The sequence below is a fragment of the Hibiscus syriacus genome, unplaced genomic scaffold, assembly GCF_006381635.1.
Source record: "Hibiscus syriacus cultivar Baekdansim isolate YM2019G1 unplaced genomic scaffold, ASM638163v2 tig00110828_pilon, whole genome shotgun sequence".
In the NCBI taxonomy this organism is placed as follows: domain Eukaryota; kingdom Viridiplantae; phylum Streptophyta; class Magnoliopsida; order Malvales; family Malvaceae; genus Hibiscus; species Hibiscus syriacus.
In genome coordinates, this window is record NW_024062880.1 from 926,145 (window position 1) to 954,011 (window position 27,867).

The 27,867-nt window shown below is 34.0% G+C and overlaps 1 protein-coding gene and 1 pseudogene across 1 annotated transcript; one reads left to right on the top strand and one right to left on the bottom strand.

Annotated features, from left to right (window-relative positions):
* Positions 1-432: 432 nt before the first annotated feature.
* Positions 433-1,834, bottom strand: LOC120142385 (annotated as a pseudogene).
* Positions 1,835-25,247: 23,413 nt separating this feature from the next.
* Positions 25,248-27,420, top strand: LOC120142386 (hsp70-binding protein 1-like). Its single transcript, XM_039157092.1, has 6 exons — positions 25,248-25,495; positions 25,595-25,737; positions 25,829-25,879; positions 26,148-26,369; positions 26,477-26,579; positions 26,778-27,420. The coding sequence occupies exons 1-6, from the start codon at positions 25,410-25,412 to the stop codon at positions 27,283-27,285; spliced, it is 1,113 nt and encodes a 370-aa protein (XP_039013023.1). The 5' UTR covers positions 25,248-25,409; the 3' UTR covers positions 27,286-27,420.
* The last annotated feature ends 447 nt before the right edge of the window (positions 27,421-27,867 follow it).

Sequence of the window (27,867 nt, forward strand, 5' to 3'; positions counted from 1 at the left end):
AGAAATGTTGCTGCATTGATCAAGGTGTGAAGACAGATTAAAATCAGTATTCAAGTGGGAGATTGTAAAGTAAAAAAGGGTGGGCACCGCCTATTGATTTTTCAACAAAAGGGGAATGGTTTTGCTGGCAGAAGAATTCGGTGCAAATTGTAAAAAAACAGTGCAACATTTGCTGATTTTGATAAATGGGTTAATTACATTTTAGCGATTACACACTTTAGGATATTTATAAGATTAGTCCTTAAGCTTCAACTATAAATACCCTAGCTCATTTAACTTCAAAATCATCCCAAAATCTTTCAGTTCTCTCTCAAGTGTGTTTTGTAAACACCTGTAATTTTTTATCTTTAGTAAAAGATCTACAGCAGTCCGGAGACGTAAACACAATTGGTTGAACTCCGTTATCAATTTTTCAAGTATTATTTTTCCGCTTTTATTTCGTATTCTCACTAATCTAACTACAGGAAAATTACTTGTTACTCGTTTATTTCCCGAGGAAAACTGCAGTTAATGTAGTATCAGATTACATGGGAAAGAAAGGTTAACATAACAATGGATAAAAGATAAATTCGACCATTGTTCAATCCTCAAAATTCCACTCGCTATCCCTTCTCAATGACCTCCCAAATACCGAACCCGATCTACTTCAACTTGCAAATCCAGAATCTGAGCCTGAACGTGATGAACTTCTAAACCTCCCGAAAAATGACACAAAACTCCGAAATACACGTCCTAATCCTCTACTCTCTTGGGACCTTCTCCCACTAGGCGCCCATGAAATCCTCCTTGGAGCACCTGCATTATTGAATCCACCATCCATCTCAGTAAACACAACTGGAAACTCCCTCTCCGCGGCTCTCGTACCTCCAGTAAATCTCCCCACACCAAACCCACCTCCCGGCAACCTCCATATGGTTAAGCCTACAGCTTCTTCATCTCTAACAGCATCGTTTCCCACTAAGTTATTTCCGTTATTTTCTGTTGGCAATTCATGGCGGCAATCTGGACAAGATTTTCGAATGGAAAGCCAAGGTAAAATACAATCCGTATGGTATATATGCTTACAAGGCATTTCACGAGCTTCCGAGTGGAGCTCGAAAGGCTCTTTGCAAACTGCACAGTGAGATTCCAACCTTACATGGCTTCCTAGGATTTTTATCACCGGAATTGATTCAATTGCCGCTTTTGAGGCGGGCGGTTGATCGAGACGGCCAACCCCGTTCGCTTCTAATTGAGATAACTGATCGAGAAGCCGATCAAAACCTGACCCATTAAAAACTCCGACATGCTTGCAGGCAGGGGACGAAGACCCGACCCGGACCCATCATCGTAATAAAGCTCAAAATTTCTATTACCTCTATCGGCAACTATACCATCGGATTCGGAGGTGGGTCCACGGAGGACAACAACAGGATTGAAAGGGGAGCGATCGCCATCGTTTCGACGAGTGCGGCGGAAATGAGGAGTGGAGCTGGGGCTTGGGCTGAGCTCGGGGCTTTGCGTTTCGGAATACATGGTGGCGGCAGGGAAACGGTGTTGGACGGGAGATCGAGAGGGCGTTTCGATTTCTTCGATGAAGCCTCCGCCACAGTCGGGGCAGTTGATGGAATCATGGGGAGAACAGATCCGGATACGGATGAAGCGGTTGCATCTGTAGCACCAATAGGGAGATCTAATCGACTCCATGGGAAAGAAACCCAAAAAGATTATGAAGAAACAAAAACGTGGAAATTTAGTAATCAGAGAAATTCAAAAGAACCCTAGAATTACAGAGATATATAGAGAGAGAGGGAGAATTTAAAAAGTGGAAAAGGGGTGGACAGTGAGACAGAAATGATAAAAGGGGAAAGGAAGCGTTGAACACTCAACGGTAGAAGCGCGTGGCTTATACGATTGCAATTACTTCTTTAACGGAATTTAGTTGATTCTTGAGTTGTATAGTTAACGACGTTAGTGATATGGAGATAAGCGGCATCGCCAAGGCGTTGGAATTTGGTTAGCGGCAATCAGGGAAGTTATACGGTGTGGCATCTTAATATAAGATTAAAATAATACGTTATCGGTTTTATTATTATTTAAATAATAAAATCGATAAAAAATTATTTAAAAATTATTATTTTTATTTAAAACATCATTTTTTAACATTTCCGGTAAAAGTGTCCAACAATAATAAAATCGATAGCATCTAATAATGTTTCCGGTCAGTTTTACCAAATCCGGTAAAACATCCAATAATAACAAAACCGATAGCGCCTAATAATGTTTCTTGTCATTTTTTACTGGTTTTGTTATTTAAACAATAACAAAATCGGTAGCACAATTTTTTAATCGTATATTAAGGATGTCGCATGTGAGCATTTCCGGCAAATCGGTGAAAAATCATAGGCCTATTTGTGGTTTCATTCAATTTAAATATTTATCATTTTATAATAATATTACCAAAGTCGCAATTTATTTTTAAAATCTGAATTTTCATTAATTAATTATTTATCATATTAATCATATTTATTGAATTTTTAATTATAATTATTCTTATATAAATTTTATACTCTTCCCATGTTAAAAAATATTTTTAAATCCACTAAATGATTGTTAAAAATAAAATAAATATAAATCCTCCTTTCCTTTTTTTGATATATTACTTTTTATAGATCATATCAATTTTTTCCTTTTTTTTATTTTGTTTAGCTAGTGGTGACACTGATTTTTTATGTTTATTTTCAACTGTCGATTCTATTTTCTTTGTTTTTTTTATTTTTTTAATAAGAATAATTATGCCTTTATGACACGTTTATCTCTACCTTTGTGGTACATTTTTTTTTATTTTTTCTCAGTTGTTTGGTTGTTCTTTTATTAATGTTTTCTCATGGTTGAATTTAACAACGTCACGACTGATTAAGATGACATTTAATTGAAATGTTGCTGATCTTCCATGCTATGGACATTTAGATTAAATTTGAATGCGCGATTTTGCGTTTTTGGATACTTACAACGTTCGACTCTGATTTGAGGTTCTCAGTGGTATTTTAATAGTTTAATTAACTTTTGTGGTTCATTTACCGATGTAATCAGATTTATTCGTATCTATTTTTGTTCGAGTCCTTATATGATCTAAAGTGGCTAGTTTCAATGTTATAGGAAAATGTCCAAATTATGTATTTAGTTTACAACTATCATTGTAAACTATTATTGTAATTTTAGATATTTTCACTTTTTAATAATGTTATCTGAAATAACAATTTGAGATGAAATTCGAACCTGAGAAAAATTAAAAGAAAGAAATTAAATTCTTTAAAAATTAAAAAAGAATTAAAAATACTCTTTTTATTATTTTGATCTTGTGATCGGAATCAGTTAAGGCTTATCCCTATACAGTTTCCTTAAGAAAGATTTTCGGCCACTCCTTGGTGCTCGAGATCTTTTGGTCGTTTGTCTCCCAGGATATAAAAACTAGATGATCAACTACAATAGCATATCAGTAGCGATCATAACTATCATTGTCTTCGACTATCACCGAGACAAAATTGAGGAAAAATAATATTTTTCTAAGAATAAGAAAAACTATTTTTCAAGATAAGAAAATTTCTTGAATTTTGAGATGTGAAAAACCTAACATCTTTGCTTAGTATTTATAGGGGATTTTCAAGAGATTTTTACTCCAAATAAAAAAATTAGCTGGCCCTATTCCCATGTGTGATAGGGTAAGGGGAGGTAGGATAGTAGGTTGCCCCTAACGCCAGGTTGAGGGCAGCTTCCGTGTGAGACCTTCGGCAGTCAGAATTATGAATTGCCCACCGTGGGACTCGATCCCACGACCACAAGGTTAATATCTAAATTTAAACAAATAACAATATCTTTTAAATTTAAAATATTAAATGGATATACACTCATTTTTTTATTCAAACTTAAGCAAATATTATTTAAATTTGAAATATTCAAAAGTATATAATTATCTTTAATATTTAAAGTTAAAAGGATACAAATACCTTTTTAAATTGATATATTCAATAAGTAATTATTCTACTAGTATTCAAATAAAATAATATCCTTTAATTTTCAATATTTAAAAGGACTCTGAATTTAATATAAATATTAAATCCATCAAAGTAATTAACCATTTTTTCCAACAATCCCCTCCGACAAGAACATTTTGACACGGTGTGATGATAACCTCTACGATCGGTAGTTACATAGGATAGGTAGGTGTCCTCCTTTGAACCTTCCATTGTGACAATATATTTACTTTACTGGTTAAATAATAGACGCGATGTCTTTGAACTATTCTGTTGTTTGTGTAAACAATGACATACTTCACACAACTACCCCTCTGACAAGAATCTAGTTCTCATGGGTATGTCCTTAAAGCCATGGACATCACCTGATTCTACAAGAGTTTGAGAGAGCTATACCCAATAGTCTCCTTGAAGCAGCCCAATTCACTCTCACTTAAGTGACTTATATTGCTCGACTCACTGCAATACACAATAGTTATTAAAAGTTTTTTCTTAGCTTATACCACTTTGATATTTGTTTACATCATAGAAACATACTTAGGATAAGAAACCACATAGTGACCATACACGAGTTATGCAATTAGGTTGTCATTTTGAACATAGATCTTGAGATCTCCAGTCAACAAGGTAGTTTTTTCCTTCACCTAACGCCTTTAAATCTCAAGGGCTTTAGTCTCATTCCTTTAGATATTTTCTCAACTTAATTTCGATTTAACCTTTTGGTTAGTGCATCTGTAATGTTATACTTTAGCCTTAAAAAATCATTAGAGATAACTCCATTTAAGATCAGTTGTCTAATGATATTGTGTCGATGATGCATATGTCTCGATTTACCATTATACATAAAATTATGTGCTCTAGCAATTATTCATTGGTTGTTATAGTATATATGTCAACACACATTTTCGTCCTATTAGGATTCAAACTCAAAAAAATAGGATAGAATTTTGCTATGATTCAAACTCCTAAAAATAGGATAGAGTTCTACTATGATTTAAACTCCTAAAGATAGGATCCACAAGCACTATAAATAGCTATTGTAACTCACTATTGTAACACACGATTTACAGACAAAATACAGAGGAAAACACGGAAAATACAAAGGCAAAGCTTGTAACGATTCGAAAAGGAAATAAAAGGTAACATTTTTTTTGATTCGTTCATTTCTCGCATGTGCACGTTATTTTTCTTGAGTTTTGGTTCGAATAACCCAAAACGTTGGGTTGCGCCGATGCCCAAAAATGGGTGGGGTTTCGAAGTTTCGAACCTAGATCTACCCCGAGGCGTGTTCATTTTTTATCCCCTTAATGCGCAATAGCAACGTTAATTGTCTTTTAAATTTGGCCCCAATTTTTATTTTTCTTTATATTAGTCCTTTTATTTATTGTATGTATTTTATTTATTTATTTTTTTATTATTGTCATTATATAAATATATATAGTATGTTTTTTTAATGATTTTCAATTGATTTTTTACACTATATATTATTATTATATATACATATATTTTTTATTTATTTATCATTTGGTTATTTTTTAATATTATATATATATATATATATATATATACACTTTTTTAAATATTTATTATAAGCGTATTATTACCATATATATATATATTTAATTATCTTTATTTAGTTTTTTTACTTTATCATTATACGTATATATATGTTTTAATAGTTTATTTATAAGCCAATTATCATTATATGTATACTTTTATATTTGATTTATATATTTATTTATTTTGTTTTGGTTTTTTTATTTGTCTATATTATATTATATTTTCATATTACTATCATTATTGTTATGATTATATTTTTCTATTTTATTTATTATATATATATATATATATATTAATATTCATTTATTATTTATTATTTTCCTTTTATTTTATTTTTACTTATTTTTTTCATTTTTTTTCATTTATCATTTTTTCCTCTAATACATCTTATGACTTTTTAAGGGTATTTTCGTCAATTAATCAGAGGTAAGTAATTAATGATCAAATTTTACCTTTTAATTTAAAATTACAATTTTCTTAATTAAGACAACTGGAAATTACGTAGTACCGAAAGGGCGGTTCAAGGGTGCTAATCCTTCCTTGACCGTAACCGACCCGAGCCGACATATTTCTGGGAAGACATAGATCAAGTAAGAAAATAGGGTATCGATCAACCCATTTATTTTTAAATAAATGATCGGTGGCGACTCCAATCCATATTTTTCAAGTCGAAGCCCAATTCCGGGGCCAAACCGAAAGACGGTTGCGACAGCTTGGCGACTCCACTGGGGACATGTAAGTGAGTCAGACTAAGGTAATTTCAGTTGTCTTTTTAACGAAAAGGGTAAGTTTAAATTTTAAGGTAACATTTCGATCATTTTTATTTAATTTTGATTATATTTTCGGGTAAATAGTTGTACTAATCGTTTTCTCGTGATTTCAGCCTTCAAATCTTTTTCATTTAAGGCTCTATACCTGAGCTATAAACCCTGTCTTAAGTGAGGGTAAAAGCGACGCCTTCGTGTGAATTTATTCACCGTACGGGCCTAGCAAGTAGCCTTCGGGATTCATATACCTTATGTCTTCGTGTGAATTTATTCACCGTGCGGGCATAAGGGAATGTGTCATCTCGAGTTTAACTTAGTCCACACAAGCCTGTGATGGGTTTAGGACTAAGGGTCTGGCAAGCCCAAGGGAGCACCAGCAAGGAGAACTGAGGTACCGTTTTTTAGCACCTAAACCGGGAGACTTTGAAGAATTAAAGTCTACCCCAAAACATCATTTCAAACCCTAGGATGCCAGAATTATTTCATGCTTTACTTTCTATTCAAAGCATGCGAACTAGACAAATATGCGGTTAGGATTTGTTTTAAATTAGCATGCGAGATAGAGATCATGTCCGAGTAGGAATACTAAGCATGTTCGGGTAGTATCATGTGGGGTAGGATTTTCATTTATTATTTTGATTTACCTCATAATTTTTTTATTTTGTCCTCTTTATTTGTTTTCATCATTTGCATCATAACAAGAGGCCAGTGATCCCTAAAAAGGTATTTGTTACACAAAAATAATCTAAATTATGGTCCGAGAAGACTCAGAAGGAAAAGGGAGACAGTCTTCAAGGAAGCTATGTGTCAGAACTGGTTAGCTACGCCTCTATTAGCCTAAAGCAGAACGACGTGCAAGAGCTTCGGGACATCTGGGGCAGTTGAAAGAATGATTGGAAATAGAAGTTCAGTCAGCGATATGGTGACATTGCACTTTTGCTTTATGTTAAGACCGATGAGTCCTTAACTAGAACCTTGGTTCGATTCTAGAACCCGAGATACAGTTGCTTCACTTTTAACCAGGAGGACATGGTACCTACCATCGAAGAGTATACTATATTATTGCACTGTGAAAGCATTAAACTGGAGCGAGCCTACATCAAACACATTAAGAGTCGGTCTTTCAAGAACATACTGGCTAAGATTGCAGGAGTTGCTGAAAAGTGGGTGACTGACCGACTCCGAAACAAAGGTAACGAGCAGGGAATTGAGTGGATCCACATAAGGAAACTAATGAATAACCACCCTGATGAATGAAAGACTATAGACCTTTTTTGCACTAGGTCTGTATGGCTTGATCATCTTTCCAAAGATTTTGGGATGCATTGACGCAGCCGTGGTGGAACTGTTTGAGCAACTTCCGAAACGGGTCAACCCAGCACCAACCATCTTAGCCGAGACCTTTCGGTCTCTCAACCATTGCCGAAGAACTAGCGGAGGTAGATTCATTGGATGTGTTCAGCTCCTTCAAGTCTGGATTCACTATGACCTTATCTGAACTTTGGTATGTAGTTGGGTATGCTCCATTGTTAGAACTTAGACAGTATGGGGCACGTCAGTTTGTCCCAGCAACATGCGGACTAGCTAAATCAGAGTTTAAGTATCACGGTGACAGTTATAAGAAGAGGATCAAAGAGATTGTCGACTCATGGAAGAAAGTGTTACGGATGGATATTGTGGCTGCTAAAGACATGCTTACCCCAGACTATTTAAAGTGGCGAAGATTACGAAAAAACAACAACACCCCGGTGCCAAACTGTGAGGACACACAGACCATGGAGGAGCATCTCATGCATGTCCCTTTTGGACTTGAGATAGCCAAAACAGAGCTTGAAGCTGTGAATAATGAGCTGGGGAAGAGGATAAAGGAATTTGAAGCCGAGCGCTATCAGTGGAAGCTAGATGCCGGCTCTCAGAAAGATCGAGCAGATAAACTGGAAAGAGAGCAGAAAAGAGTCCGTTTTGAGCTCAAAGATCTGAGAAAGGGGTATCAAGATGCTGTCAAGGATAACTCCAAGTTGAAAGTGTCATCTGAGTATTGGAAAGATGAATCCCATAGCCTGAAAAGAAAATTCGAGGGGCCTGATGAGAGAACTTGGAAGGAACAGATGAAGACTATCCAAAGGTGCTTAGCAGACAGTCAACATCAAAATCAACGCCTGAGAATCCAAATGGCTGATCTGGAGAAACAACATGAGAGATGGTTAGCTTTGTAGACCTTTGAGGGATTCAAAAAGCAAGCGAGCGAGCTTTGCCCTCGACGGGGGTTTGCAGTGGCGTTTCCGTTGGAGCAAGCACAACAAAGGGTGAAGGCCAGAGACACAATCATCCGAGACTTCCTGGATCAAGTACAGAAGGCAGCTCGCCATCTACATGGCCTTACAAGGGAAGCTGGAGTGGTTCGACAAGGTATACAACCAGTGACAGATGAAAACAGAAGACTTGTCAACCTGCTGGAAGCTGTTCGGGCTCTAGAGGATTTACTCCGAATGTACCTTTGATTATTTTTATGTCTCTTACAAGATAAAACATTTTTGTCAAAATAAGGATTATTTATAATAATGGACATTTTTCTGGATCAATGCCTCGAACATTTCATGCATTTTTTCATTTTGCGTTGTGCATCTACATTTCATTTTTAAGCATTTTCATAAACATGAAATTTCTTCATGGAGGATTCGATGAAGTGGTTTTAACCATATGACACCACATGGAAGCAAGATTGTAACATCAAAAGAAAAAACTAAAAACAATACAGTGGGAGCCTGATCAGCTGATTGTAGGACAAAGCCTGCCAGGATGATATAAGAAAAAAATCCCCATATCCTAAGAGCTACGATGTTGAAGTTGTTAGTTGTTACCATATAAGAAGCCCCAAACATTCCTCTGAAAACTGTAAAGCGTTTGCCGAAGAAGGGGGAATGGCATATACGATTTGCACTTAGAGGATTGTTTTGTTTGAACACGTCTTTGATCTTTCATGTTTGCTTAATCTTTTAAATGATTGAATTTATGATGCTTTCTAAGGTGGAGCAATTGAACAAATTTTAATCTTTAGTTCTTCGAATATTAAATGAATTAATGATTCTTTTAATTCTTAAAGAATTATAGATTTTTGACATATGGAAAGATTAGACCTTTCCCTAAAAAAAACCTTAATTCTTTCCCAAAACAACTCATGGTCATTACCAAAGACAAATTTTGACATTACTCCTTTTGAAATTCTTGAACATTGCCTTTATCTTTTTGATACACTCATACCTTTCTTTGAGTCAATAAGATCACACCACTGTCTTTTTTAGACTCAAAAATAACATTTCTTACCATTAAAACCCAAGGCATTGAGTTATTCATTTTAACATGAGCATTCTTCTAAAGAACCAACTTGGGGCATCTCGCAGGGAGCCTGAACATTGAGACATCTGGGGGAAAAAAGAAGAAGAATTCATTCGAAATAATTCTATCATGCATTAATTACATTGTTTTCATGTGAATAGAATTAATCTTGAAAATCTATCCCCCTGGGGATATCTCTTCTGTGAAGATTTACATGTATGAAATGATGAACGACTTTCTTTCTTTATCCCTTCAAAACAGGAAAAAAATATATCCCTTGTGTCCCCTTTTGAGCCTGTAGTATTTTTCTTCTGATTCAACCCTAACCAAGGATCACCCTCCACACTGGGGGGTAAGGTGGAAGAAATATGCTCACATGAGCGAAGACATTGATTCAGATGAGATACCAAAAGGTGAACCAAATGCCAAGTGCGAAGATTCAATTAAAACAAAAAGGGCAAAAATAAAAAAAAGAAAAAAACAAAAAAAAAGAACAAAAATCAAAAAGAAAAGGGGATAAAAAAGCACATGCAAAGATTCCCTAAAGACAAATGGCACATCAAGCTTCAAACTATGAGATTGATCAAGCACAAACATTCCCGAATCACTGAATCACTTCACTCGAAGATCATAGAGTATCAAGAAAGAGACATTTTGAGCAAGACATGATTGAAAGCATCAGAATGAATTGATCCTTGGTTCAACACCCTGAAACACTTGTTTGGGCATATTTATCCCTTTCTTTCATAACCATAAACCCTGACCTACATTACGTACCTTAAAAGTCCCTTCTAATCATACATGGATTTCTAAACAGAAGAGACTATCTTCAGATTTCATCCCGCCCATCAGGATTAATCTTTGTTTTCAAAAAACAATATAATTAATGCATGGTAGAGAAAAATAACAAAGGGGGGTTCAAGACGTAAATCCTGAATAACATCTTGAAACCAAAGGAGGATTCGAGTTGAAAACCTGAAAAGGCGGCTTGAATTTAAAAATTGTGCAACTAAGGCGATCACAAATTCCTTGATAAGGCATCAAATGCCAAACCTTTGACCAAACATAATAACCTGAGATTTTTTTTTATCCTTTCCTTACTTAACCACTTCCCAAAAATAGCTTTGACCTTGGCACTTGTCAAATAGCTATAATTCATTAAAGGATTAACAATATAATTAATTCTTTGATATCCGATGAACTCTAGTTTATCATTCGTCTCAATTGTAAAACCGTGAAAGTGATAATATTTTCAAAACTTTGGATCAAACATTTTTCAAAACACTTTTAATTGATATTTTCATAACTTTGAAAATAAAAGAGAAAAAAAAACATTTTTTGCAAACAAGACAGTCTCTCTAGAGTGGATCTTGGTAAATGACATGTGACTTTTAGACACAAAACTCATGCTCAGAATCAATGCTGAAGCAAGAAATGAGGAACATTTGGGGCATCTTTGAAGATTCAACATCAAATATTGGGGCATTTTTGGATATTGAAGCATCATTTGGGGATTTAACATCCTAATGCAAATTATCAGGCCTTTTTCAGGAGATAAAATATAACCAATTCATGTTACATGCATCTTATGCATACATTTTAGAGCATCATATTTATCGTTTTCCACATACATAATTTTTTGCAGCTTTTAGAGTCAAGTTTCGACTTCAAGATGAAGGATACTCGATTCAAAATCACCTTTAAAGATTCATGTTGGTTGCTTAACTTAGCAGCAAGAAGCTACACTTCGACCAACTCAACAGATTGAAAGTTTCTCTCGAACTCACAATTTGCTCGAGAGTAGATTTCAACTTCACAACGAAGGATATCTAGCTCGAAGCCAAACATCCACGATTTCAAATCCACGACGAAAGATATCGTGTCACTCAAGATAACACAAGTTCAACTTTATAACGAAGGGACGGCTGGTTGACAACAACAATTTTCCAATTTCGGAGCCAATTTTAACTTCACAACGAAGGATATTGGACTTCAGACAACGCAAGTTCAACTTCACGACGAAGGGACCGCTGGTTGTCAATAAATAATTTTCCAATTTCAGAGCCAATTTCAACTTCACAACGAAGGATATTGGACTCCAGATAACACAAGTTCAACTTCACGACGAAGGGACCGCTGGTTGTCAATAAACAACTTTCCAATTTCAGAGCCAATTTCAACTTCACAGCGAAGGATATTGGACTCCAGACAATGCAAGTTCAACTTCACGACGAAGGGACCGCTGGTTGTCAACAAACAACTTCTCAATTTCAGAGCCAATTTCAACTTCACAACGAAGGATATTGGACTCCAGACAACTCAAGTTCAACTTCACGACGAAGGGACCACTGGTTGTCAATAATCAACTTCCCAATTTTAGAGTCAATTTTAACTTCACAGCGAAGGATATTGGACTCCAGACAACGCAAGTTCAACTTCAAAACGAAGGGACCGCTGGTTGTCAACAAACAACTTCTCAATTTTAGAGCCAATTTCAACTTCACAACGAAAGATATTGGACTCCAGACAACGTAAGTTCAACTTCATGACGAAGGGACCGCTGGTTGTTAACAAACAACTTCTCAATTTCAGAGCCAATTTCAACTTCACAACGAAGGATATTAGACTCCAGACAATGCAAGTTCAACTTCACGACGAAGGGACTGCTGGTTGTCAACAAACAATTTCCCAATTTCAGAGCCAATTTCTACTTCACAGCGAAGGATATTGGACTCAAGACAACGCAAGTTTAACTTCACGACGAAGGGACCACTGGTTGTCAATAAACAACTTCTCAATTTTAGAGCCAATTTCAACTTCACAGCGAAGGATATTGGACTCAAGACAACACAAGTTCAACTTCACAACGAATGGGCGGCTGGTTGTCAACAAACAATTTCCCGGTTCCAGAGCCAATTTCAACTTCACGACGGAGGATATTGGACTCGGAACAATGCTACTTACTTGGATTTCAACTTCATGACGAAGGATATCCAATTCAGGCTCAACTCACGACGAAGGGGCCACCCACGGTTTCAACTTCACGACGAAGGGAATCGTGCACACAAGCATCTTCCATCTTTAGATTGGATTTCAACTTCACGACAAAGGATATCCAACTTAAAGAAGGAGTATCTGTCAACAAAGACCTTCGAGTTCGACTACGCTCAGCTCCAAGGCACATCATTTACAGCATAACTCAAGGATAGAAGAGTTATCTGCCATCAAAATTATCGAGTTTGATTCCATTCAGCTCGATGACACATCAATCACACTACTTTCCTGTTGCAGTCGAGGTTTTCAAGTCGAGAAGAGGACCTGGGTTAACCGTGCTTTAGTGACAAGCAACCATTTTCAAGCAAAAGATATCTGTCATGAAGATTCTGAGTTCGATTCCGATCCAAGAACTTTAAACCGAGAAGAAGACCGAAGGGCAACGAGAAGCCACGTGCTGATTCAAATTCCGAACTACGGCTTCAATTTCATATCATTTCAAGATGAACTCGGCTTCACGATGGAGGAGTCATCCGTAACTCAATTCGACAGGGAGTTATTGAAACATCAGAGTCAATTTTCAACTCTACCGAACGAAAAGTGTGTCTTTTAATCTTTGCCCTATCGCCGTTATACGACTATGGCCAAAGAGGGGCAGCTGTCAACACACCTTTTCGTCCTACTAGGATTCAAACTCATAAAAATAGGATAGAATTTTGCTAGGATTCAAACTCCTAAAAATAGGATAGAGTTCTATATGATTAAACTCCTAAAGATAGGATCCACAAGCACTATAAATAGCCATTGTAACCACTATTGTAACACGATTTACAGACAAAATACATAGGAAAACACGGAAAACAAAGGCAAAGCTATTGTAAACGATTCGAAAAGGAAATAAAAGGTAACATTTTTTTTGATTCGTTCATTTCTCGCATGTGCACGTTATTTTTCTTGAGTTTGGTTCGAATAGCCCAAACGTGGGTTGCGTCGATGACCAAAAATGGGTGGGTTTCGAAGTTTCGAACCTAGATCTACCCGAGGCGTGTTCATTTTTTATCCCCCTAATGCGCATATTAACGTTAATTGTCTTTCAAATTTGGCCCCAATTTTATTTTTCTTTATATTAGTCCTTTTATTATTGTATGGATATTTTTATTTATTTATTATTTACATTATTGTATATAAATATATATACTTATGTTTTTAATGATTTTCAATTGATTTTTTTACACTATATTATTATTATATACAATAGTTTTATTTATTTATTCATTTGGTTATTTTTTAATATTTATTTATATATATATTTTTTTAAAATATTTATTTATAAGCGTATTATTACCATATATATATAGATATATATATTGTAATTATCTTATTTAGTTTTTTTTATTTATCATTATACGTATATATGTATGTTTTAATAGTTTATTTATAAGTCAATTATCATATATGTATACTTTTATATTTGATATATATTTTATTATTATATATATATACTTTTTTTAAAATATTTTATTATAAGCGTATTATTACCATATATATATATATATATATATATTGTAATTATCTTTTTTAGTTTTTTTTTTATTTATTATACGTATATGTATGTTTTAATAGTTTATTTATAAGTCAATTATCATTATATGTATACTTTTATATTTGATTTATATTTATTATTTTTGTTTTGGTTTTTTATTGTTTATATTATATTATATTTTCATATTACTATCATTATTGTTATGATTATTATTTTTCTATTTACTCATTTATATATATATATATATATTTTTAATATTTCATTTATTTATTTCTTTTTCTTTTTCTTTTTATTTTTTTTACTTATTTTTATTCTTCATTTTTTTCATTTATTCATTTTTTCCCTCTAATACATCTTATGACTTTTTAAGGGTATTTTTGTCAATTAATCAGAGGTAAGTAATTAATGATCAAATTTTACCTTTTAATTTAAAATTACAATTTTCTTAATTAAGACAACTGGAAATTACGTAGTACCGAAAGGGCGGTTCAAGGGTGCTAATCCTTCCTTGACTGTAACCGACTCCCGAGCCCGACATATTTCTGGTAAGACGCATATCATGTAAGAAATAGGGTATCCGATCAACCCATTTATTTTTAAATAAATGATTGATGGCGACTCCAATCCACATTTTTCAAGTCGAAGCCCAATTTCGGGGCCCAACTGAAAGGTGGTTGCGACAATATACATACAATATGCACAGGTTTCGGTCATTGTAAAATATCCTCAAGAAAATTTTGAAGACATTCTGCTTCTTCTATAGATTTGTCTAGCGCTAGAAACTCAGATTTAATTGTGGATCTAGTTATAATCGTTTGTCCTGAGGATTTCCAAGACACATCTACTCATCCTAAAGTGAATACATATCCACTTGTATCTTTGATATCTTGAATATCATGTATCCAACCAACATCGAAGTATTCTTCTATGATAACAAGATCTCTGAAATAATATAACCCATTATCTCGAGTGTATCTAAGATATCTTAATATTCTTATTACCATTTTCCAGTGATTTTTACCTAGATTGCTCGTGAATTTGCTTAGACTACTAATAGTAAAAGTAAAAGTAATGTTTGGTCTTATATAACTCATGAGATACACTTAGCTGCCTATGACCCTTGCATATTCCACCTAGTGAACACTTTCACCTTGATTTTTAGACAAATATAAACAAGTGTCTATTGGAGTTATGGCTATACCAAAATCATCCTTGATAATTTCTCAAAGATCTTGTCCACATAGTGTGATTGTGTTAGAATGATGCCTTTAGGTGACCTTTTAATTTGGATACCCATAATTGTATTAGCCAATACCATATTTTTAATGTCAAATCTTGAATTTAACATGTCTTTGGTACGTTTTACCATTTCATTGTTACTCCCAACAATAAGTATGTCATCATCATAGAATAACATATCTTATGTTTGTAGTTTTGACATATACACACTTGTCACACTTATTTATCTTGAAGTTGTTTTTCATTATGACACTATCTAACTTCTCATGCCATTGTTTTGGTGCTTGTTTAAGTTTATACAAAGACTTCACCAACCTATAGACTTTCCTTTCTTGACCTAAAACAACATGACCCTCAGGTTATTCCATGTAAATTTCTTCGTCAAGGTCCTCATTTAGGAAAGTTGTTTGAACATCCAATTGAGGTACTTATAGATTCGTAAAGTGGCAATTATTAGTATCATTCTTATGGATGTTATCCTTGATACATGAGATTATGTATTAAAATAGTCAAAGCCTTTCTTTTTCGGTATCCTTTTATTACCAATCTAGTCTTGTACTTATCAATTGTTTCATCTGCTTTCATTTTCCATTTGGAAATCCATTTAGAATTTAATGGTTTAATTCTCGGAGGAAGATCCATTAATTCCAATGTATGGTTCTACATGATGGAATCTATTTTGCTCTTAATGGCTTCATTCCATAAAGTGCCTTCAAAGGATCGTATAACTTCACTATACGTTTGAGGTTCAACCTCCAACATAAAGGTTAGGAAGTCTAGTCTAAAGGATTTTTCAACCCTTGCTCATTTACTCTATTTCAGTTTCAACCTCTTCTTGATCATTTAGATTATCCTCATTATTAGTCTCTAAAGTTCATTTTATTGAATTTTGATCAACCTCCTTAGATTATAAGGGAAAATATTTTTAAAGAATGATGCATACTTTGATTCCATTATCATGTTCTTGTGAATCTCATGATTCTTTGACTCATACACAAGAAATCGATATGCATTGTTATATTCTACATAGCATATGAAAATACAATCCACGGTTTTAGGACCTATTTTCATTTTCTTTGGTAATGGGGTCATTACCTTGGCAAAATACCCCCACATTTTCAAATGCTTATAGAAAGGTTTTTGAAATTTTCATAATTCCTATGGTGTCTTGTCTATTTCCTTTCGGGGTACCTTATTTAAAAGGCAATTAACTAAAAGCAGAGGTTCACCCACATGTTCTGTAATAACTCATAAATGCCTAACAAAGCATTCATCATTTCTTTTAGAGTCTGATTTTTCCGCTAAGCTACTCCATTTGATTGAGGAGAATATGGTGGTGTTAGTTCATGAATAATACCATGTTGTGAACAAAATTCATCGAATGGTTCAAAAATATTCACCACCACAATCACTTCTTACCATCTTAATCTTTTTATTAAGTTGGTTTTCGACTTCTTGCTTATAGAGTATAAATTTATCTATAGCTTCATCATTGCTGTTAAGAAAATATACATATCAATACTTTGTTCTGTCATCAATGAAGTAAATAAAATATTTATTCCCTCCTCTCATCTGAACAAATTTTAAGTCATAGACGTCACAATGAATTAAACCAAACGGTTCGATATTTCTTTCAACAGTTTTAAAAAACTGACCTTGTTAATTTTGTCTCAACACATGTTTCACATTTATCATTCTAATTAATACGAAACGAAGGAATATGTTCTAAGTTAATTAATCTCTGCAGAGCATCATAATTAACATGTCCAAGTCTACCATGCCATAAATTAAATGACTCAAACATATAAATGGAAGAAGAAACATTTTTCTTATTCATGCTTTTGGCTTTTACAAAGATAGCATTGAGTTTGCACATATCATTTAATACATATCCTCTACCCACAAACATTCCCCCTTTAGACAAAATCAACTTTTGGGATTCAAAAACCATTCTAAAGCTGTAAGCACTTAGAAATATTCCAGAAACAAGGTTTTTTCGTATGTCACGTACATGCAACACATTTTACAACTTGAGTTTTTTTGCTAGAAGTCATCTTTAAGACTACAATACTCTTCCCCTTGATTTTAGAAGTCGCAACATTGCCCATGTAGAGCTTCTCCCTATCGTTGCAATATGTCAATTTAGAAAATGAGTCATTGTCGCAACATATATGACGCGTAGCTCCAATATTTAGCCACTATTCTCTTGGATTAGAGTTAACCAGGTTAACTTTAGAGACCACATAACATATATCTATATCATTCACACCATTAGCCTCGTAAGCTTTAGCTTTCTTTGAATGTCTGCACTCAGAGGATTTATGACCCATCTTACTACTGTTAAAGCTCTTCCCTTGGAATTTCTCCTTCTTGAAAATTCTACCTTTAGGTCCAAACTTTAACCTATTTTTCGGGTTATTATCCCTTCTTGAAGTCCTTGACTTTCATCACATTTATCATAACCTATTCTTTGTTAAGTTTTTTGGCATTAATCCTCTTGTCTTCTTCTATTCGAGGTCTGACAACTAGTTCTTCAACGGTCATTTCCTTCATTTTGTGTTTCAGATAATTCTTGAAGTCACTCTATCCACGAGGTGATTTTTCAAAAATGACGTTTACTTAAAAAGATTCGTATATGTCCATTCTTCCGACAAGAATTCCATTGATTAATAGTTGGAAATCATCCACTTATTTTACTACTGTTTTAAAGTTAACCATGGTAAAATTTAAGAACTTGCCAACTAAAAACCTTTTAACTCACCATCTTTAGCTTTGTATTTGTGGTCTAATTTCTCCCAAAATTTCTTTGTTGTTTCATAACCAACATATACTTGATATAATAAATCTTGTAGACAGTTTAGAACTGTATTCCAACATATATAATCTGAGTTCTTCCAAGAAGTAGTAACATTGTATACCCTTTTTCTCCTTCTTTAAGAATAAAATGATCTTCCTTCTAGAACCTTGAAAAGTTCATTGCGGTCAAATAAAAAACCATCTTTTGTTGCCACATCGTGAAATTCTCTCAACAAATTTTGATGGCTTCTAGTTATGGTGGATTGTCACTATCAATTGACTCACATTCAGATTTGGATTATGAACTAGTACCACCATCTTAGCATCCATGTTGGATAAACCGATGGAGTTTTCTATCTCCATTTTCTATAAAAGAAAATGAATCGGAATTAGAAATAATTCCAATAAACCAAAATTAAATTTTGTTTATTTTAGATTTTATTATCGGATATAATTAATATTCTAAAACAAAATCAGTAGCCACAATTATTTTCATGATAATTTATTGTTATATAGATTTGTCCACTTCAAGACTTTAGTAAACCCGTTAAGATGGCAAGATAAATCTCGAAACAAATTTGTTTACTATATCAATTGTTTCCCACAATTTCGAATTATCTCGGATCAAGAAATGTAAAGATGATAAATTTTCTTAAGATTGTTATCCGAAATAATAATCTGAGATGAAATTTGAACCTGAGAAAAAAATAGAAGAGAATTAAAAAAGGAATTAAAAATATTATTTTGATCTTGTGATCGGAATCAGTTGAGACATGTCGCTACATAATTTTATTAAGACAAATTTTTTACCACTCATTGGTACTCGAGATCTTTTGGTTGTCTGTCTCCCAGGATACAACAACTAGATGATCAACTATAGTAGCACAACAGTAGATATCATAAACTATACTTGCCTTCGACTATCACTGGGGAAAATTAAGGAGGAAAAAGAATATTTTCTAAGAAGGAGAGAAACTATTTTTCAAGAGAAGAAAAGTTCTTGAATTCTTAGATGTGAAAAACCTAACAGGTTTGCTCAGTATTTATAGGGGATTTCAAGATAGTTTTACTCAAACTAGATATCTTTTAATATCTAAATTTAAATAGATAATAATATCTTTTAAATTTAAAATATTAAATAGATATACACTCCTTTTATTAATCAAACTTAAACAAATATTATTTAAATTTAAAATATTCAAAAGTATATAATTATTTTTAAAATTCAAAGTTAAAAAGATAATAAATATATTTTTAAATTGACATATTCAAGGTGTAAATATCCTACTAATATTCAAATTAAATAATATCCTTTAATTTGTAATATTTAAAAGGATTTTGAATTTAATATAAATATTAAATCCATCAGAGTAATTTACCATTTTTTCCAACAAAAAATACTAATTGTTTCTATTTAACAAAATAAGATTAAAAATAAGTCAAGTTTGAGTAATATTGAACTTAATTCAACTAAAAATTTCACGAGCTTTAAATTATAAAGTTCAAATTCACAATTAAAAATTGAAGCTCAACATAAATTCAAAAAGATAAAACTTAAAACATTTTCAAACTTAAACTTGATTGAAGGTCAAACTTGAATCTAAGTACATAAAAATTTATAATATATTTTTCTATAGAAAAATATATAAATATAAATATTATTAATAATTTAATTTAAAAAATAAAAATATAATATGCTCCCACCTTTTAAGTTAATGAATTTTTCGAGTCACATATCAGCTTATTTATTTTAACTCTTTAAGAATTTGTTTCAAACTTAATATCGAGTCTAGCATATTCAAAATGAATATTAACCAAACTTTGAATGTTCAAATGAAAATAACCTGTTTAATACTCTAATTATACGCAATTTTGGCCCATTATAGCCAACAAAATTAAAATTTAGGGATTTAGAAAACATTTGTTTTTAATTAGGGATCTACGGTATTTACTATAGTGCATGGGAACTCTTCATCTCGAGGTGATGAGTTCCATGGGATATTATTTATTTATCACGTGCGTGTTATTTTATTTTTTATGACACTCGTCACCTCGAGGTGAAGAGTTTCTTTAAAATATTATTAATTTTTTCGGTAATATACTTGATAATAGAATTAGAAAAAAAAGTCGTTGGGACTCATCACTTCTGCTAAGGTTTTTGTCGTGGTTGTTTTTATGTTTAATATTATATTTAAATAAGAAATTCATAATACTGATAAATGGAGACAAAAAACAACAAATCATTCGAAATACACATTAAAAAGTAATATTACAACACAATTAATACATTACATTAGGGACGTAAATAGGACAAACCTTACACACACTAAACAGTAAATCAAATCATAAATTCATAAACATCTATTGCATTATTTTTTATGATGTTCTACTTTTCGTAATTAGTATACTCGTCAAAAGTAATATTAAGTTCTTCAATTCTCCACACTTTTTCTTATTGTCGTTCATGTACAAATTGGAACCATACTTATAGGTCTCCATCATCTATATTTTATTTCTTCGTCATTTTTCTGAGTTGTTGAGATGTTCGAGCTGGAAGTAATATACTCAACCGTACGAGCAAGGTCGAGATCATCGAACTTTACAAACAAATCGACATTAGACAAAGAAGAGTTGAAGTATGTCATACCAGCAAGGTCGATATCATCGCTTAGATGAAACCTCGTGCATGATAGTGGAATTCTATAATATAACAAGGATTTCTTCTATTGCTTCCCAATTGAACCCTTCTTTGTATATTGAACTTCAACTCGTCTAGTTGAATATTTTTTTTTGAAACACATGGTTAAAGATTTGCAATTATAAAAAATAGTTACATGAATAGTTGCCATGGTCGCAAAAAACTTAAGATTTGGAAGTGAAAAACTAAGGTTGTTCTAGACCAGTAAAATAGGTTTCACCAGACACATATTTATAGGAAAAAAAACTTGTGAACTGAAATTTTTATGGCATGGTGCATTATATTAGATAGTTGTTGAAATGCAGGTTGTACCTGATATGAAGTGATATATCAGTACTGAGAAATTTCAGAAATGAGTTGACATTTCACTGAAAAGTTGTTGAAGATGATTGATGGGACACTGAAAAGTTGCATTTTTTGGCATCATTGATTATTAATGGCCCGTTCTGAAGAGTATTAATGGCCCGTTTTGACATTTTTGGGCATGATGCATTATTAGAGATGTCATTTTATTGAAAAGTTACTGAAGATGATTGATGGGGCACTGAAAAGTTGTTGGCATTTTTTTGCATCCTGCATTATCAATAGCCCATTCTGAAGAGTATTAATGGCTCATTTTGAAATTTTCGGGCATGGTGCATTATTAGAGATGAAATTTTATTGAAAAATTGTTGAAGATGATTGATGGGCACTGAAAAGTTACATTTTCTGACATCATGCATTATTAATGGAACGTTCTGAAGAGTATTAATGGTTCGTTTTGACATTTTCGGGCATGATGCATTATTAAATTGGCTTGCTTCATCTATATTTTCAATAAAAACCTTTCTGAAGCTATGACTAACAAATTTTTCATTGTCGTTCACTCAAATGGAAAAGCGATCAAAAATGAGTTTGGTGTTATGTTTATGTCACAGAATCCTATAAACATGATGTTCCTTATCGATGTATCACATCGGAAAATAAAGAAAAAAATTGAGAGCAAACATGGAGCTTTTATCTCATGTTTGAGTTATCGACACCTAATTTCAGAGAATCCGATCAAATATAGAGCAATCCAACTTGACGAAAATGACGATGTAGCTATTATGGTTGGCTTGCATCAATCTTCAAATAATCAACTGGTTGAGTTATACGCTGAAATTACATATTTTCCTACATTCTCAACTATTGCACCCGAAGAAACATGAGCATCAGAAGATCTAGATGACCTTGTCGGGTGATTCGATGAAACCCTTGGTAATTTTAGCGAGGATGATGAAACTTTTGATCCACTGATGCTAGACGATGACACACCAATAATTAATGTTTCTGATATCACTGAGGCTACTTCAGAGGGCCAAGGCTTTGATATAGAGGGTGATGTCTGGAAGACAGTGGTAGCTCGTGGTCATGCACACCCGAATCCCCAATGAGGTTGGACACATTCAATAACACCCAATCAACCCGAGATACCACAATCCCAAATGTCTGACTATCATCATCCAGTTACAATGCATGATATAAGCTATAATTCCATGAAGAACCCAGAGATTCCAGATATGTCGGGGATATGCACAGTCCACTGGGGTACATCAGAAGAAGGATCAACGAAGTTGGCAGTTGGGTCATAGTTTGAAACTATGAAGGATGCCCAACTAGCGAGTAAAGAGTTTTTGTCTAAAAACTCATATGGAATTCACTATTGCTAAGTCTAATAAGAAGACATACCTTATCAAGTGTATAAACAACAATGTCAGATGTAAGTGGAGGAAACGTGTGTCATACCTAAAATACAAGATGTTGTGAGAAGTCATAAGGTTCCACAACAATCACAGTTGCATGTTGACATTATTGACACAAGACCACAAACACTTGGATTCTAATTTCATATGTCCATACGTTAAGCTTTTGGTGGAGAAAAATGCAAGGATCCCAGTTTCAATGATAGTGGCATCAATTTGAAATACATTTGGTTATATTACGTCTTACTAAAAGGCGTGGATGACGAAAAAGAAAGTTATGACACTTTTTTATGATGATTGAGATCATTCGTATAATGAACTTCCACATCTGTTGCATGCAGTGGAATTCTTTATCCCAGTAACCATTATTCGCTCTTATATTTATCCTACGACCACGTTTGATGGACATGTTATCCCAAGGAAGAGAGTTTTTGGAGGCTTGTTTTGGGCTTTCAAGTCATCCATTGAAGGTATTCGTTACTGAAAACAAATGGTTCAAGTGGATAATACTTTTCTGTATGACGTATACAAACACATCCTGATGATAACTGTTGCACAAAATGGTGACAAAAACATTGTCCCTATTGCCTTTGCCATTATTAAAAATTAGTAAGAAGAAACATGGAATTTCTTCTTATCAAACTTGCGCTCCCATGTTGTCACTCAAGATGGGGTTTGTATAATCTCTAACTATCTGGGTTGTTAACCATGATTAATATACCGGAAAGTAGGTGGTCGCATCCCCATGCATTCTCGCCTATTGAATCTGTCATATTGTGTCAAATGCTATAACAAGGTTTAAGAATAAAAAGATCAAGAAAGAGAATATTAACATGGGTAACTTATTATTTTTTCCTTCATTTATGTTCTTCATTTATTGTTATACTTAAATCTAACTTTTTTAGGATATGCTTTACTTCAACCTAACTTCCGAGCAAGGCTGGAAAATATGAGGAAATATGGACAAGAGGTTTATAATTTTTTCAGCTGAAATACCTCGAGAAAGATGGTTACAAGCATAATACGATCAAGGTTGACTTTACAATCATCTGACAACCAATCTTGCTGAATGTACCAATTCAGTACTTAAAGGGACTAGACATCTTCCGATGGCAAGTATTGTTCGAGAGACTTACTTTAGATTTAGTAAACTATGGGAAGAAAAATTTACCCAAGTGGAGGCAATGATCAAAGAAGGCAGAAATTAGGCTCCACATTTGGAGAAAGAAATGAACAAAAATTAAACACATACAACATCAATGTATCTTCATAATTTTCCCAGACTCGATTCTGCTTACATTGTCCAAACACTTGTTCGACCACAAGAGGGTGGGAATTCTACCAGCTACACTGGTAATTTGAATAGAAGATGGTGCGATTGTGGTCGATTTGAAGCCTTCAGATACCCATGCGCTTATGCGGTTGCTGCATGTATACATGTTAATGTAGACCTATACTCATATATTGATGATTGTTATAGCTTGCATACTATGCGCAACATATATAGTTGTGAATTTAAGTATCTCCCAAATGCTGCATATTGGATGATATGGATGATCCGTAATGAGATCAAGGTCTACCAAAGCTTTATGGCCACTGTAGGGGTGAAGGCCACAACATGAAGAAATGTCCACATCTTCCAAAATATCTACCGGGCCGATAAACCTTCGTATTTTTATTGCTTCAAATATTGTATATTGTACCTATTTTGGATAATTTATCAATATCATTAACCATATATTTAACTAAACTCAAATTCATACATATATTTAAAACATTTTTTTAACAAAATAAAGAACTTTTCCTCTTATTCTTCCACTCGATAAGTCGTTTGTTGTGTCAGTTTTCTAAGTCTTCATTCTTCTTCTTCTTCTTCTTCTTCTTATTCTCCTTCTTCTCCTCCTCTTCCGTTTTCATCTCCTTATGTTGATCAAGAATAAACTTTATTGACTCTTTCACCAACTCCTCAGTTGAAGACGAGTTTGAATCCGAATCATTAACATCAAAGTAATCAGAAGCAAAATGATCTTCTAAAAATTTCCTGAAATATTATTCCCACAACTGCGTGATTCGATTCACATATAACTCTATCAACTAATCCAACTCCTTTATAGATGAAATATTCTCAAAATGACTGTTGGAACTCGTCACGTCCGCAGAATGAGTTCTAATGGTTGTAATCTAATGGAACTCATCAGCTCGAGATGACGAGTTCCAACGTCTTTTTTTTCAGTTTTAATTTTAAGTATATTATTGGAAAAAATTAATAATATTTTAAAACAACTCATCACCTCGAGGTGACGAGTTTCATGAGATATTAATTATTTATTACGAGCATAATACAAGTTATCTTGCATTGTAGTAAATGCCGTAGATCCCTAATTAAAAACCAAAGTGCCCTAAAACCCTAATTTTTTATTGTCATTAATGGGTCAGAAAAGCCCAAATTATAAGTAGAGGTCACATAGTCCATTTGAGCCTGTAAACCCAGACCGACATGGTCTATTTGGGCCGATGTGTGGATCCAATCTGAATACATAGCATAGGTCTTCAGTCAATAAACATGGGTAGGCGGTAGCACTTTCCGCCACTTTCCAATCTGAAAAGAAAAAGTCTCGAATCGCCTGGAATTTTCACTGAATTTCTCTATATAAAGGGAACTTCTCCAAGTTCTACGGAATCTCTTCTGTAATTTATCTGCAAGAAAATCTAAGGTAGTTAAGTTGGCACAAAGAAACCATGGCTAAAGAGGGGCCTAACTGGGATGGGTTGCTGAAATGGAGCATTGCTAACTCTGATGGAACTCGTCCTCCTCGTAATTTAAGGTAATCCCATCTGTTTTTTTTTTCTTGATTACCCTTTTTCTCTGATCGTTAATTGATTATTAAGTGGGTAATTACTAATTATTTGCTTTTTTTATGTAGCGAGGAAGATAGAAAATGGTTTATGGAAGCAATGCAGTCGCAGACCGTTGATGTGATTCAGCGGATGAAAGAGATAACTTTGGTTATGAAAACTCCGGAGCAAGAATTGGAAGCTCAAGGAGTTACGGCTACTGATATTGAAGGAATCCTTGCAGAATACCTAAGTTTTTTTTTTAGTTTTTTTTTCTGGGTTTCAAGAGCAGCTTTGTTCACATACTTATTTGATGGTGGCAGATATGTTGAATGAGTTGCAAGAGCATGTTGAGTCTATTGACATGGCCAATGGTAAGTTTTCTATATTATGGAGTGTGCTTAATTTCAAGCAAGATATCTCTAGTGTTAGCTATATTTTTCGTCTGCTTAGGATTATATCTTATGGAAGGAGAATCCTTTTTGTGTTTCATGGGATTAGTAATTCCTAAGTATGTTTCATATTATTGAATTCATATTTCCATTATAATAACCTTGTTGCATCATTTAACCTTTTCTGTTTCTGGCCCCTTTCGATTGATCCAAAAATATATATATATACTTATGTGTACGTTTGAGGTAGATCTTCACTCAATTGGTGGTTTGGTCCCTCTCCTTGGTTATTTGAAGAATTCGCATGCCAATGTTCGAGCAAAAGCTGCAGAAGTTGTATCTACCGTTGTACAGAACAATCCCCGGAGTCAACAGTTGGTTATGGAAGCAAATGGCTTAGAGCCTCTTCTTTCCAATTTTTCCTCCGACCCTGATGTAACTGTTCGAACCAAAGCACTTTATGCCATATCCTGTGGGTACAACTATTGCTCTATAGTATACTACTTCTTAACCAGTGAACATGCTCGTGAAAAATCTTGAATGTATGTTGACGTGATATCCTTTCTCATTGGATTTCAGCCTTGATTCGCCACAACAAACCCGGTATTGTGGCATTTCGACTCGCAAATGGATATGCAGCCTTGAGAGATGCTTTGGGAACAGAGAATGTAAGATTTCAAAGGTAATCTTTGGGCAAGCCTGCATTATCTTTCTGTTGATATTAGGTTTTATGGTTTCATTCCGTGATGTTTCCAATGTGAAACTAAATGATTTTTCGATATTAAGTAGTTTCCTACAGTTAAATGTCCGTGTATGTATTATTTTATCTGGTTAGCATCTAGATATCTAGTTTTCTCGTTTAATTGCTTTTTTCTTACAGGAAAGCTTTGAACTTGATTCAATACCTACTGCATGAAAATCAATCAGATTGCAATGTCGTAAGCGATCTAGGGTTTCCCCGTATAATGTTGCATCTTGCCAACAGTGAGGATGCAGAAGTGAGAGAAGCTTCTCTCCGTGGTCTCCTTGTGCTTGCCGGGGACAAGACAGGCGGGAATAGTGGTGGTCTAGGTGAAGACGATGAGAAGCTGAAGCAAATTCTTGAAGAGCAAATTAAGGGTATCAGCTTGATGTCTGCTGAAGACCTAGGTGCTGCAAGGGAGGAGAGGCTGCTTGTGGACTCCCTTTGGAGTACATGTTATAAGGAGCCTTCTTCCCTTAGAGAGAAGGGACTTTTAGCACTTCCTGGTGAAGATGACCCCCAACCTGATGTTGCCAGCCAGCATTTTGAGCCTCCTCTCAGAGGTTGGGCTCGTACCGCTGATTCGAACTCCCGTGTGAAAAAGCAAGATGCTCCTCTTTTATTAGGACCGAGCCCTCCAAATTGATGGCTAGCGATCATATCCTGATAAAATTAGCACTAGATGTGTTTATTTTGGCCTGTTTTTCCTCCTGGTGCTTACTGCTATATTGAATATACCATCGATTTTGGATCCGATTAACCTGCATCCACGCATTATGTTTAATTTGTAATCCACGTTATCATCTTGCATGAGTATTGCTATAGTAGCGGCGTCTGAATTTGGACTAATGGTTCTTGATCTGGCTTTAGTGAGGAGAGTAATAGTTCACTCGGTACCCTTGAGTCCTAGTAACTTCCTTTTCCATTTACATGATGAATGTAAATGCTTCCAAAAGCTCTGTACTCTAATGCTTAAAGTCGCCTGTTTTTAGTATTACCTGCAGTCAAAACAAAGGTTCCTAGTATAAGTTTTGGTCTAAGAAGGTGTAATTTTTTCCTTCTGAAGGAACACATTTTTGCCTACTTGCGTTCTCGGAGTTAGGGGTGTTTAATTGGCCGGTTTATCGAATTGAACTTCTAAAATTTCATTATTGAAATTTCTTTCGTTCTAACCATTAATTGATACTGAAATTTTAACCAATTAAAAATAATTAATCGAGCCGAATAA